Raw genomic sequence first — 12731 nt, 5'->3', positions numbered from 1 at the left:
ATTACCCTGCAGGACAGTGTGAAGGAGAGAACTAAGCAACCTATAGTTGTTTATGGAGCACAAACTGCCGTGTGAGCAGGAATACTCACATCAAGGGCAGAGGGAAACAAATTCTAGTTTAGACTTCATTTCTTGAGAGTAAGGCAGTCTAGATACCCTCAATGACTCCTGGTTCAAAAAAACCAAATGCCGGGGGTGCCTGAGTGGCTCATTCGGTTAAGCATCCGATTCTTGATTTCAGCTTAGGTCATGAACCCAGGGTTGTAGGATCGAGCCCCATATTGGGCTCTGCGTTGAGCATGGAGCCTGCTTGGGACTCTCTTTCTCTCCCTCTCTCCCTCTGCTCCTCTCCCCAACTCATGCGCGTGCTTTCTCTCTCTCACTAAAAACAAAACGAATGCAAATGCTGAATAAGACAAAGTAATATTAGATAATATATTTAAAATATATCACTGCGTTGACACGAAAGTAGGCAAAACTCCACAAAAATGAAGTGAAAACAGGAAAGCTGTGAGGTAAGCCAGCACCAAAGCCTGCTTTTGCCCCAAGAGTTCTGTTGAACTCTGGAGACCATGAACTGATGGGAGTGGAGGGGCACTGGACATAAAGCCTAAGGCTCACCTATGCTGGAGTCTAGTAGGACTGCCACAGAGAAATGGGCAGCAAGGAACCTTGCCTGTCGCGATTTTGGTGCGGGTGGCAGGGGATAAATAACGACTACAACCTCAAATTCGTAATTACAGACCAGCACTCAAGGTTTGTGACCTGAAATCACAGAACCATCAAGCTGGTAATACAAAGTGCTCTCAGAGATGCCTGGGTGGCTCAGGTGGTTAAACATCCCACTTCTGATTTTGGCTCAGGTCACAATCTCAGTTTGTGAGATCAAGCCCTGCATCGGGCTCTGCGCCCACAGCGTATCTCTCCCTCTCTCTCTGCCCATCCCCAGCTCTGTCTCTCCCTCTCAAAATCAATGAATATTTAAAATGCTCTCAGGTTCGTAGTCTCTGGGTATCTGGTGGAGCAAACATACTCCCTTAAAGGTCTCAATGTTAGTCCATACTTCAAAAACCCCTATTTTCTAACAAAAGTAAGTTGAAAGGAAAATGGTACCATAAGTGAAAAAAACAAGAAAACAAAAACACAGCTTATACAACAAAATCACCCACGAAGACTCTTAATATTGGTACCAACACATGGAAATTGATATGTAGAAAATATGAATAAGGAGCAAAAGAATACACAGAACAAATAAAATTTATAAGCCAAACAGAGTTCATAAGAAAAAAATAATAATTGAAAACTAAGAAAAAAACAAAAAAACAGGAGGGGAGAAAAGAATAAGAAAATGAAAGATGTAAGACAAAGCAAAAAGTGGGGAGTGGACAATTAAAAGATACATTTATGATGAGGACCTAGAAATAAACCCAACTTATATCTGTCATCACTATGGATATAAATGTACTTAAGTATCCAGTTAAAAGGGCAAATTTTCTTTGGCCTTATCTTTGTATTGTGTCTCTTGCAAACTCAAAATATAAGGTCAAAGAAAGATCGATGATATTCAGATAAAAACTAACCAAAACATTGCTACAGCAACAACAACAACGATGACAGAAGGCAATGAGCATTAATAGAGATAACAGTCACTACATAATTATAACAGGTTTAAATCACCAAGGAAGATCCAAAAATTCTAAATTAATATGCACTTAATAATAAAGCCAAAAGAAAAAGCAAACAGAACTTCATGAGAAATTGAGAAATCTAGTTATAATGAGATCTTGAGACTCTTCTATAAATAAATCAAGTATCAAGTAAATCAGTAAAGAGAAGATTTGTACAGCATGACTGACAAGTTTGATTTAATAGACACTATACTCAACAAGTGGGGAATGCACACTCTTTTCAAGTATACATGGAGCATATATGAAAATTGATTACATAAATCATAAAGCTAGTCTCAAATTTCAGAAAATTAAAATATTGTAGCTCATATTCGCCGGTAAAATATTAGAAATAAAGATTAAGACAACCATAATGCACTTTTAGCATTTAGAAATCTACTTTTAAAATAACAATGGATTAAATATTCAAACCTCTGGATTAATCAAATGAGAAGGCACAAAATAAACTCACAGGAATGAAAACGGGTCATAACTACAGATGCCGAGGAAACTAAAAACATAAATATGGATTACTTCATATCAAAAAACTTAATGAAATGGAGAAGTGTTAGAAAAATTTATTGAACTTAATGAAATCGACTCAATAATATAAAATCCTAATATTCCTATGATCTGTAAAGAAATGGAATCAATAGTTAAAAATCTTCTCTTAAGGACCAAATGTTTTTTTTTAAAGTTTATTTATTTTTTGAGAGAGAGCACACACACGAGTGGGAGAAGGACAGAGAGAAAGGGGGACAGAGGATCCAAAACAGGCTCCATGCTGACAGTGGAGAGCATGATGTGGGGCTTGAACTCATGAACCATGAGATCATGACCCGAGCCTAAGTCAGACACTTAACTGACTGAGCCACCCAGGCGCCCAGACCAAATGGTTTTAAAGACTCGTTCCAATCTTGAACCCTTCCAGACAATTGAAAAACTCATTTCATGAGGCTAGTATACCTCAAAACTAGTCAATGATGGAGCATAAAAGAAGTACTATAAGCTAGTTTTACTCATGAATACAGAAGCAAAAATCCTAAACAAAATATTGGCAAACTGAGTCCAGCAATGTATTATAAAACACACACACCATGACCAAGTTGCTTTATCCTGGAATTAAAGGTTGGTTCAATAATAAAGTCAGCCACCATTACTTAATACATTAACATCAAAAAACATTCAATCATGTAAATAGATGAGAAAAAAAGCATTCAATAAAATTCAACACCCATTCATAATAAAACTATTAGCAAAGCAGAAATAGAAGAGAATCTTCTTAATTGATAAAGGCCATTTACAGGGGAAAAAAATTACTGAACTGAAATGTTGAAAGCATTCCCTTAAAGGGATGCTTTAAAACTGGGATGTTTAAAACAAGGATGTTCACTATCAGTTCACTATCAGTTCTTTTCAACATTGTACTACAGGTCATAGCCAGTGCAGAAACTAAAGAAGAAAATTTTTTAAAGGTAGAAGCATCATAAAGGAAGAAAATTCTCACTACTTGCCGATAATGATTGTATTAAAAAAGTCAAGAGCATCTAAATACATTATTAGAATAAAAATTTAGCATGGCTGCTGGATCCAAAATCAACACATAGCACATGATCTATATTAGAAACAACCAGTTAGAATAGAAAAAAATTTAAAAATTTACCATAGCATTAAAAATATATAAAAATTCATAGGAAGAAATCTAATATAATACATGAAGGCCTTTATGGAGAAAAATCATTAAAGTTTATTGAGAGATATTAAAAGAAGACCAAATAAATGGAACACAGTGTTTTTGGCTAGGAAGACTTATTGCTGAAAAGACATCAATTTTCTCCAGGCTGATCAACAGATTCAATACAATTACAAAAGATAATACACAAACTGGGAGAAGATATATATACAACATGTTTAACTGACGAAGGACTGGTACCCAGAATTTATAAAGAAATCCTATGAATCAATGAAAAAAAGACACACCTAATACAAAAATGGGGAAAAGACATGAATAAGTACTTCACATAAGAGGAAACACATTCATATATTTAAAAAAAAAAAAAAACCTCAATTTCATTAGTAATCAGGGAAATGCAAATTAAACCCACAGTAAGACACCATATAATCACCACCCAATTGGCAACTATAAAAGATAGTCAAGACCAAGTGTTTGCTAAGATATGGAACAATGGCACTCAACCATTGCCAGGGGGAACGTAAACTGGTACAAATGCTTTCAGAAACAGTTCAGCATGACCAAGCAAAACCTGCTTCTTAGAGCTGTGGTTCTCAAATTTTTGGTCTCAGAACCTCTTTGCATCCTTAAAAAATACTGAGGACCTCAAAAATCAGTTGTTTGTGTGGGTTATATTTATCAATATTTACCAAATTGAAAATTAAAAGAGGCATTTTCAAAACACAAAAATACACAAGTATACACTTGATTAGCTGTCAGAGTGATGATGTCATCATTTCTGGAAAAATACATAAACTCATGAAAAATGACAGTGAAAAGGACAAATAATGTTTTAGTAATTTTACGAAAATAATTTTGTCCTCACAGAGCCCCTGAAAGGGTCCCTGGACCATACTTTGAACACAACCTCCCTGGAGCAAATCTTGTACATGTGCGCCAGGGGAAAGGTACAAGAATTCATTCATTCCTCAAATATTTATTGAGCATCGCCATGTGCCCTCCATTGTCCTAGTCATCGTGAGTGTCTCAACAGACAAGATCAGACAAAACAGACAAAATCCCTGCCCGCATGGAGCTTCCATTGTAATTGGCAGAACGTTCCGGGCAGCACTGTTTGATAGCTCAAAATGGAAAACAATCCAAATCTCCATGAACAGAAGAACAGATAAGTAAAGTGTGGGAGAGCCACACAATGGAATACCATACAGCGGTGAGAACAAATGAAATGCGGTTACATGCATAAACACGGATGGGAATTTCAAAACCAATGCCTGAAAAAAGTCACAGAAGGATATAATGCAGCAGGAAACCATTTACATGAAAGTTCAAAACCAGGTAAATCTAAACAGCATACTATTAGGGATACATACATAGATGGTAGAACCATAAATAAAAACATGGGAATTATTAACAAAAAAATCCAGAATAATGTTTACCTTATGCGGGGGGGGGGGGGGGGGGAGGAAAAATAGGGGCATTCTGGGTATCTGAGAATGTTCTAGTTCTTATGTTGAAGGTTGAATACATGTGTGATCATTTTATTTCACAAGAAATATTTTAAAAGAAAAAAGCTATAAGGTTATTTAATACATAATTTCATCAATAAAGAGAGGGAACATCTCGTATTTCAGCTACTGCTGTGCACTGCAAATCAGCTAATTGTTTTAACTGGTAGGGAAGAAGCACCTGATAAAATAGAAAAAGAGGGATGAGATGCGCTACTCCTCATGGAAGTTAAACAGTTTCCCAAAGGTTCAGATCCAACGAGATGGGAGTATTACAGTCCTGCTCTGCCAGGATGAATCAGAGTCACCAACATGACACTGGTTAACCGGTTACTTTGTACACTGGGTGTAATCTCTTGTATAAAGCAGAAAATAGAGACAGGTGATGCGAATTCCAAAATAAATGGATGGAGACGCTGCCTCTTTACTGAATTCTGCTGACTTTCAATAGTACAAATTCCCTTTGGCACATTCTCCTAATAATGTATTTATGTATTAAGTAACCCCCCAAATACAGAAAGCGCATGGTAGTTATTGTTTCTCCACATTGGTCAATAACAGTGTCAGGTTGGTCACACAAATGTCATAACAATTTTGTAATCGTGACTTTGCCAAGGTCATTGCTGGCAGTGACACTGCGCAGATTAAATAAGGGATAGTTAAGGTGCCATTTTTCCTGATTCAGGAAAATAGCCATAAATTTGTTACACAATTTCAAAACTTGAAAAAAAGAAAAAAAAACAAACAAAACATCTTGAAACATTCCATCCATCCCCTTTCCCCAAACGGCAAGCTAAAGTTATTATCTTGGGTGAGTTGCTTCAAGAGGTAGATCAGGCCTGGCAGCAAAAGGACTGCAACCCATTCCCAGAAAATGGGGAAGTCCAAAGTGTATTCTCCAGGCCCAATCTCGCCCCCACTGGGTCTAACACAGGGCCAACACACTGGAAAGTTCCAGATATTGCTGTAGCTATTTTAAAAATCCCAGGCAGCTACAAGACCTAAAATCTCACCTTTATTTAAAGTGGAAGGGACAACACCACCAGGGGGCACTAAACTGCAAGTGGTGGCAGGATGACTGTAGAGGAGGGGTGGGGTGAGCTGAGGGTCCAGCTACTCCGCCATCTTGCACCCCCCAGGGCAGGATGACTTTTATACCAGAAAGTCGGACCTTCAGAACTCTGCCCACTCTCTTACATGCTATGCTGCCCTAAGTATCACACCCACACCTTTATTATGATGGACGGTCATTAATATACTGGCAGCTTTTTCCTCCCTCTCCAGTAAGAAACAGAGAAATTAGGAGGGAACCTTTCTCAAGTTCTTAAGGAACTTCCACTCTGTCTCCCCAGATACAAGGAATGAGTGATCCTCTTGGTCACAGGTGGATATTTGTTGGACCATGATTAACTAGTGGGTAGAGTTATTCCATGTTCAAAAACAAATACAAGTCCTACCTTTTCTTTGTAACCTGCAAATGCTCAGGCACAGGTTCTCCTGTGCCTTCCTCAGTTCTCCTCCTTTAGCTTTTTGTCCCTGGGTGGTAAGGAGACCAGGAAGGGGGAGGTGGGTAGGAAGGGGGCCATTTCCTTCTCTGTAGTAGCTTTCATTACTGATATAACACAAACTCATACTTTCTACATTTTTTTTTATCTTCAGGAGTAAACACCCTGACATCTCTAAATACTCTGCAAAGACTTTTTGTTGAACCAGCAAAATCAAAACAGGAAATAGAGAATCCTTCTGTTGTCTCTACTGCCTCATACCTGTGACTTCCTAACCTTCTCTCTATCTAAGGCCAAAGGCTTTATAACCTGTATTCTCAAGACTTTTGAATTTGAGACACTGGCATTACTAGTAGTCAGATTGCAAATATGATGGCCTTTAAGTATCAGGCCCTTGTTCAATTCAATTTATCCAAGGTACTAAATACACAAAAGAACCTCACACTCTGTTTCAGATGACCTTGCTGAAATTAACAATCTCACAAGTGGACATTTCTTGATTTTAGCTCCTCAGAGGATAGGAAAGAAGCAAATAGATACTACTAAGATACAGAAATCTATTCTGAACAAGGAGGCTGATATCCTTGGATCTTAAAGCCTTTTCTTTCTTCATTCAGTTTATAGAAATTTTTCTCCCCAGAATGTTGTATTTCATGTTTTTTCAGGCATGATTAAAAAAAAAAAAAAAGAAAGAAAAGAAAAAAGAGTCTTCTTGAGTTACAGAAATAGTATGGAATCCCAACTCTAACTGGGAAACCTGGAAGGAAGTTGTGCCAATGTCATGTTGTTTTCTAGTGGTGTAAGAATCCTTTGTCCTATAAGCTTGGAGGTGACAATAGTGGCCTGACTTGATATGTATTAATGCTGGTGTTCTATGTCTTCCAGCAGTCCCAGTGCTTAATATCAAATAGGTAGGTTGTTTTTTCTAATGTTAGACAAGAGTCCATGGCTTTTCTATAAGGAAATAGTTTGGAAATATTTTTAGCTCATTTTCCATTTCATCCAATGTTAAAAATCATAACCCAGCAATACCTACCAATCTCACTAAATGCTCAGATCTTTTTAGGTCAAAGACTTCTGCTTGAGACCTATACATACCTATGTTATATCCCGTTTAGCCCAGTATATATGTGACATATTCTTTATTTATCCCAGAACTCTTAGGAACCGAAGTAAGAGCTAAAATCTGTTTCCCTATCAAAGCCTTCCTCCCACTCTGACCCCAATTTGAGAGAGGGGAGTGAGAATATGGAGAAATGTGAAGGTGACAATTTTCCTTAATCATGTTAACACATATTTAAATACCAGCTAAATGGCTGATATGTAAGAAATAGAAAGACCCACTCTCTACCTCAAAGACCTACCATCTGGCAGAGGGAGAGAACAATGCTAACAAGTAAGGACACAATGTTTTTTAGGCAGCTATGACAGAAGATTTGACAAAGGACAGTGGGGGCATAAGACAAAGGGGTCAAATCTACTTGGAAATGGAGCATGTCAGGAAATGCTTCATCTTGAAATCTTGAAAAAGGAGGTGAGTCTTGAAAAAAACAAATGGAGGCAGGTGCAAGTAGAAAAGGGGCCTACAGACAGGAGGAGTACGGGAAGGAAGAGCTAGCGGTAGCACAGAAACCAAGAAAATGTCCAAGTGTCCAGGGAATGGTTAAGTTACGAATGACAAGAGAAATCACTAGATTTGGGAAATGAGAAGTTATCCCTGACCTTTGCTAGAGCCGTTTTGATGGAGTAGCAGGACAGAAGTCTGGCTGCTGTGAATTAAAATGGGTGAAAAGCATACAGACAAAAAATTAAAAGCGACTAGAGGACAAAAGAGATGACAACAGTTTAGATTTGTCTCCTGGAGCCATGTGCCTTTTTACTTACTAGCTCAGCCACAGTAAGGGTTAGAGAGACAGGCTTTACATTTCTATGAGAAAATCACTCCCAAACACAATTCACTAACTTAAAAACAAGTTTTCGGATACAATCTATTCTTTATGAGACTGCCTATGTTATTTTAAGTGAACGATATAAAATCAACATTTTACAGATTTACTCTGCCATCCATCACTAATTTTTCTCTCATATAGTTCAAAACAAATAACACCTGTAATTGGTTATAATAGAAAAGGTGCTTTATTTTACACATCATTGGTACATAACACATAAAACTGCCTAAAATCAGTCTTGGGAAATGTAACTGTCAGTTTATACCTTAAGCAGTCAAAGACCAAGTCTATTTTGCAACCTATTTCATTCATGGGCAGATTACTGCAATAACTTTCAACCTAATTATCTCTTCATAGGCAATGTTACAAGTGATTTTGATGCTACAAGTGCTGCAATTTTTTAAAATAAAAATACCTTCAGTTATAATAGACCAGATCTCTAACCAGAACAAATCTTGGCTAGACTACAAGTCTTTGAAATAACAGGTCAACAGTTTCACCTGCTTAGAGATGATTATATTTATGTAATTGGGTTATAGAGCAAGGGGGCCTCATACATGCAATCAGATTGTTTTTTTTTTAATGCAGATAACAGTGAGTTTATAATACCCTATTTCTAATTAAACTGCCAAAACAGTTTACTAAGCTAAAACAAAGCCAATACAATATCTTAGAAAATATAATTCTAAGAGCATGCAACATCAAAATCTTTTTACTACATATGTGAACCAAAGTTGTAGAGCCCAGGTAGAGGACTATGGCACAAAGGCTTGTACATCTGAATTGCTTATTCAGCAAGGAGGAGTAAAGAGTCATTTAACTCAGTGTAAATCCTCATATGAAAGATACCTGCATGATCTAGCCCACTGCTACTCAAAGGGATCTTCGCTTAGAAAATGTGCAAATCATAGGAAGCTAAATGCACTTCTCTTGTTATTTACCCTAGTACATTCTATTCATGAACACGCAGCTTAAAGATCTGTTATTAACTATGAATGTCAAGCCACAGAGATCTCTCAATGGCATCTTTCAGTCACCAATAAATATGACCAGTGCTTAATGCACAAATGCCAAAAAACAAAACAAAACAAAACGATAACAGAATCTGGGCTAATTGTCAAAGTAAAAACATTTGTTATTTTCACAAATCCCTTGGTATATAGCAAGACTGCCTTTCTCTCTAGAAAATAAGATGTATTTAGAACCACAGGTTCATAGCACAACAGAGGCATATAAGCAAAGTAAACTAAACCAAATACTAAATAGTTACAAATGTGCACACTCAAACAAATATTCTATTCTTTGCTTAAAGTCAACTTCGTCCTTGTCATCAAGGGAAGTGCTTCAAGATGCAAATTGTTAATTAATGCAGAGAATAAGGAGTTAAAAGCCAGACTTTTTTCTAATAAAGCAGATAAATCATTAAAGTAATTGGACTTGAAACATATACTTACTATAACTTTTCATTCTTCCTCTTTTTATAACTAAACACACATATATACACAAAAAACCCTAGCATTTAATATGTGCAAAACTGCTTACCATTTATTTTAACTTTGGTTAAGTATTTGTTTATCCTATACCAGACATATTATGGAAGCTATACAAATGATTACAAACATAATAATGAGGTAAGTTAAAATTCTACTAGTGCAAAAAGCAAGCATATGCTAAAAGCAAAGCATATGAATTTAACAAATGCAGAATGAAGCTCTCACCAAGGGAGGTGCTGAGACAACAAACCAGAGAAGCTCCTTGTAAACATTGTTTGTAAAAATACACATTTAAAGATTTAGGATTCATACAGCCACAAAAAAGGTATTCTAATAACACCAGAGTAGTGCATTTATTTTACCTTTAGAGTTTGGAAATCACTCATTATGTGTCTAACAGCTTGCATATTTTCTTCAAGAGAAACTTAATTAGTGAGACACATTAATTACAAATACTGTAGTATAAAAATCCAAGTTCTTTACAAAAATTATATATTAAAATATTCTATACACTTTAAATTAGTAACTGGAACATACATATATATCAATCCTGCACAATTAAATCCATCGTGGCCGGGAGTATTATACGTGAAGCTCGAGGACACAGCTACTCAGTCCACCTGACCTGGCATAAGGTCGCATGGTAGAAATAGATAGGCCTGGGCCCCTGCAGTTATTACGGCTCTTAGTTTGAACCATCTTTTCTGCAGTTATATTGCTCTGTATATTCACTCCAGATTTGTATCGGCAGCAGAACCGGGAAATTCCTAAAAGGTTCAAAACAAGCTACCTGTGGCAGAGTATCCATAATGCCTATCTGCATCTTTAAGGTTGCAATGGGACCTGAGTAAGCTGTCTAATGCTTATTTTTCAGTTGTAAAAAAGTTTATACAATTTTGAGGTAAAAACAATGCAAAAATAAAACATTTAGAGCATTTACAAAAATCTTACAAATGTTTAAAACACTATTTCAAAACTTGTGTCCTGTTAAGGTGCTTCTTTCTTTCTGCAATAAAGAGGACATGTACTTCAATTTTGAATTTTAAATTCGCATGTTTTAGTTTCAGCAAAAGCAAAGTTAGAGCCATTAAAACACTTGCTAAAATGTTCACAGATATACTTTGCTTCTGATGAAAAGACAGCATTTTAGTGCTGAAAGAAACCTTATATGTAAATTCTTTTAACTCCCTCTTGTATTAATGAGGAAATCAAAGACCAGGTACATTAAGTGCTTTGGCCAAAAATATATTCCAATGTATCAGCCTGGTATGAATCAAGAAAACCCATTACTCTTTTTGTATTTTGCCATGATTCTTGGAAAATAAAGAAAATTCAAAACCAGAGTTTCTAAACTCGCCTCTTCCTTTTTTAATTTCTTATGCTCTGTGCTAACTGTAGGTAAACAAAAAAATGAATCAAATAGCGGCTCCTAATATTAGTATCACAGATATTATCCAGTAGAAGACAGTTGTTAGAGAATCACTGCTCATATAGAATAATAAAGTTATAGGGAGTACTCAAAGACAGGGCCTTTACAATGGAGAGAACATCTACTAAGTAAGACAGCACAGTGTACAACAGCCAGTTACTAGAATCATCTCAATACCTCTAGGATGACTGAGTTACGTGGCCTTTAGAAAAGATATTGGGGTAACAAAGCCTTCTAGCTTTTATCTTAATTTTACTATTTTCCTTTATAAAAGAGCAGTTATATAACTGTAAGGACGAATCCATACACTAATTTTCAGAGAGTCTTTGCTTCTTTTCTATTTTTATTTGGATCTAAAATTGAGCAAATACATTTTAAGAACAACTTACAAACTCAAACTCATAAGTGCTAGAAATACAGTCAGAGAATACTCTTTTAAATGACAAATCTTCATAACCAGTTACTAATAAATAATCATCACAATAGCTTCAGTAAAAAAAAAAAAAAAACAAAAAAACAAAAACTCAATTTAAAGGTGCTTTTTTATTGTTACCTTGAAGCCATCGAACTTGCGTAGCTGGTCCATATCCCTTTTCATTCTTTGCTGATATCCTGAACACAATGGCAGGCCTGGACGTATAATCGATATGTGCATTTGCAAGTTGCCCAGCAGTTACTATACATGATGTCTTAAGACCACAATAAATCCTCATAAACACAAGTTGACTTGGATTATCTTGTATTTGTGCTGTGCGGATTGCCAGGTAGGCTGAATATTCCAAAATATTTCCAGAAGGTGAAGTTGGAGGTTCCCAGGAAAGGTGGATACCCTCAACATTCTTGAAGAGAGGAGAAAAAACAAAAACAAAAACAGGTAAAGGTTCTGAAATTTTCTCTAATATCACTTATAATGTTGAGTCTATCTTTAGAACACAAAATATTGTTTTTTGCTAAAGTAATTGCATTAGATATTAGAACTTTTATTACCGATTTTTTTAAACTTACCTTAATTGGATTTACAATGTTTAATTCATTGCCCACTTTTCAATATCATAACTAGGCTTAAATGTCTGCCTATACCATCCCAAGAAAGGGATTTTTCTTACCTGAAAGCAGATCTTTTCTTCTCTAAAGAGGGGCAGGACCTTAGGATAAAATATAATTCAATTTCATGTGTTCTATTAAAATTCTCCAACACAAACTTTTTGGTTCCATACAACAAGAACAAAGTTAATATTAAGAAGCATACCAGATTTCTCTGACTTTCTAGAATTTGGATGCTGTAATTCTGCTTGAAATTTGGTCCTTAAAATTATGAGTTATTAGCAAGCAATATTTTTTAAACTTTTAATCCACCCCACTTATTACTTAATTTTTCAAAAATTGAAATAGTGTTGACACACAATGTTACATTGGTTTTTAGATACCCCTTTTAGATACCTCTCATTTCATCGGTTACTAACAAGAATCTCTAAACTGATGGTTTTACT

The 12731-nt window shown here is 36.0% G+C and overlaps 1 protein-coding gene across 4 annotated transcripts in view; it reads right to left on the bottom strand.

Moving 5' to 3' along the window:
- HCFC2 (host cell factor C2) overlaps positions 1 to 12731 on the bottom strand; it is a 48064-nt gene that overhangs the window by 3020 nt on the left and 32313 nt on the right. Inside the window, exons 15-17 of one of the 4 annotated variants that reach the window (XM_030320399.1) lie at positions 12348 to 12386; positions 11795 to 12080; positions 3395 to 10579 (exon numbers count right to left, since the gene is read on the bottom strand). In XM_030320399.1, coding sequence (XP_030176259.1) covers positions 10395 to 10579; positions 11795 to 12080; positions 12348 to 12386 — 510 coding nt within the window. In that variant the 3' untranslated portion in view covers positions 3395 to 10394. Of the gene's footprint in view, positions 1 to 3394; positions 10580 to 10785; positions 12081 to 12347; positions 12387 to 12731 lie in introns of those variants that run through there. The other 3 variants (XM_030320401.1, XM_030320400.1, XM_030320402.2) reach the window with 3 other exon arrangements.

The sequence above is a fragment of the Lynx canadensis genome, chromosome B4, assembly GCF_007474595.2.
Source record: "Lynx canadensis isolate LIC74 chromosome B4, mLynCan4.pri.v2, whole genome shotgun sequence".
NCBI classification, from domain to species: Eukaryota; Metazoa; Chordata; class Mammalia; order Carnivora; family Felidae; genus Lynx; species Lynx canadensis.
The sequence above is the reverse complement of the archived record's forward strand: the minus strand, read 5'-3'. Positions and strand labels throughout refer to the sequence as shown.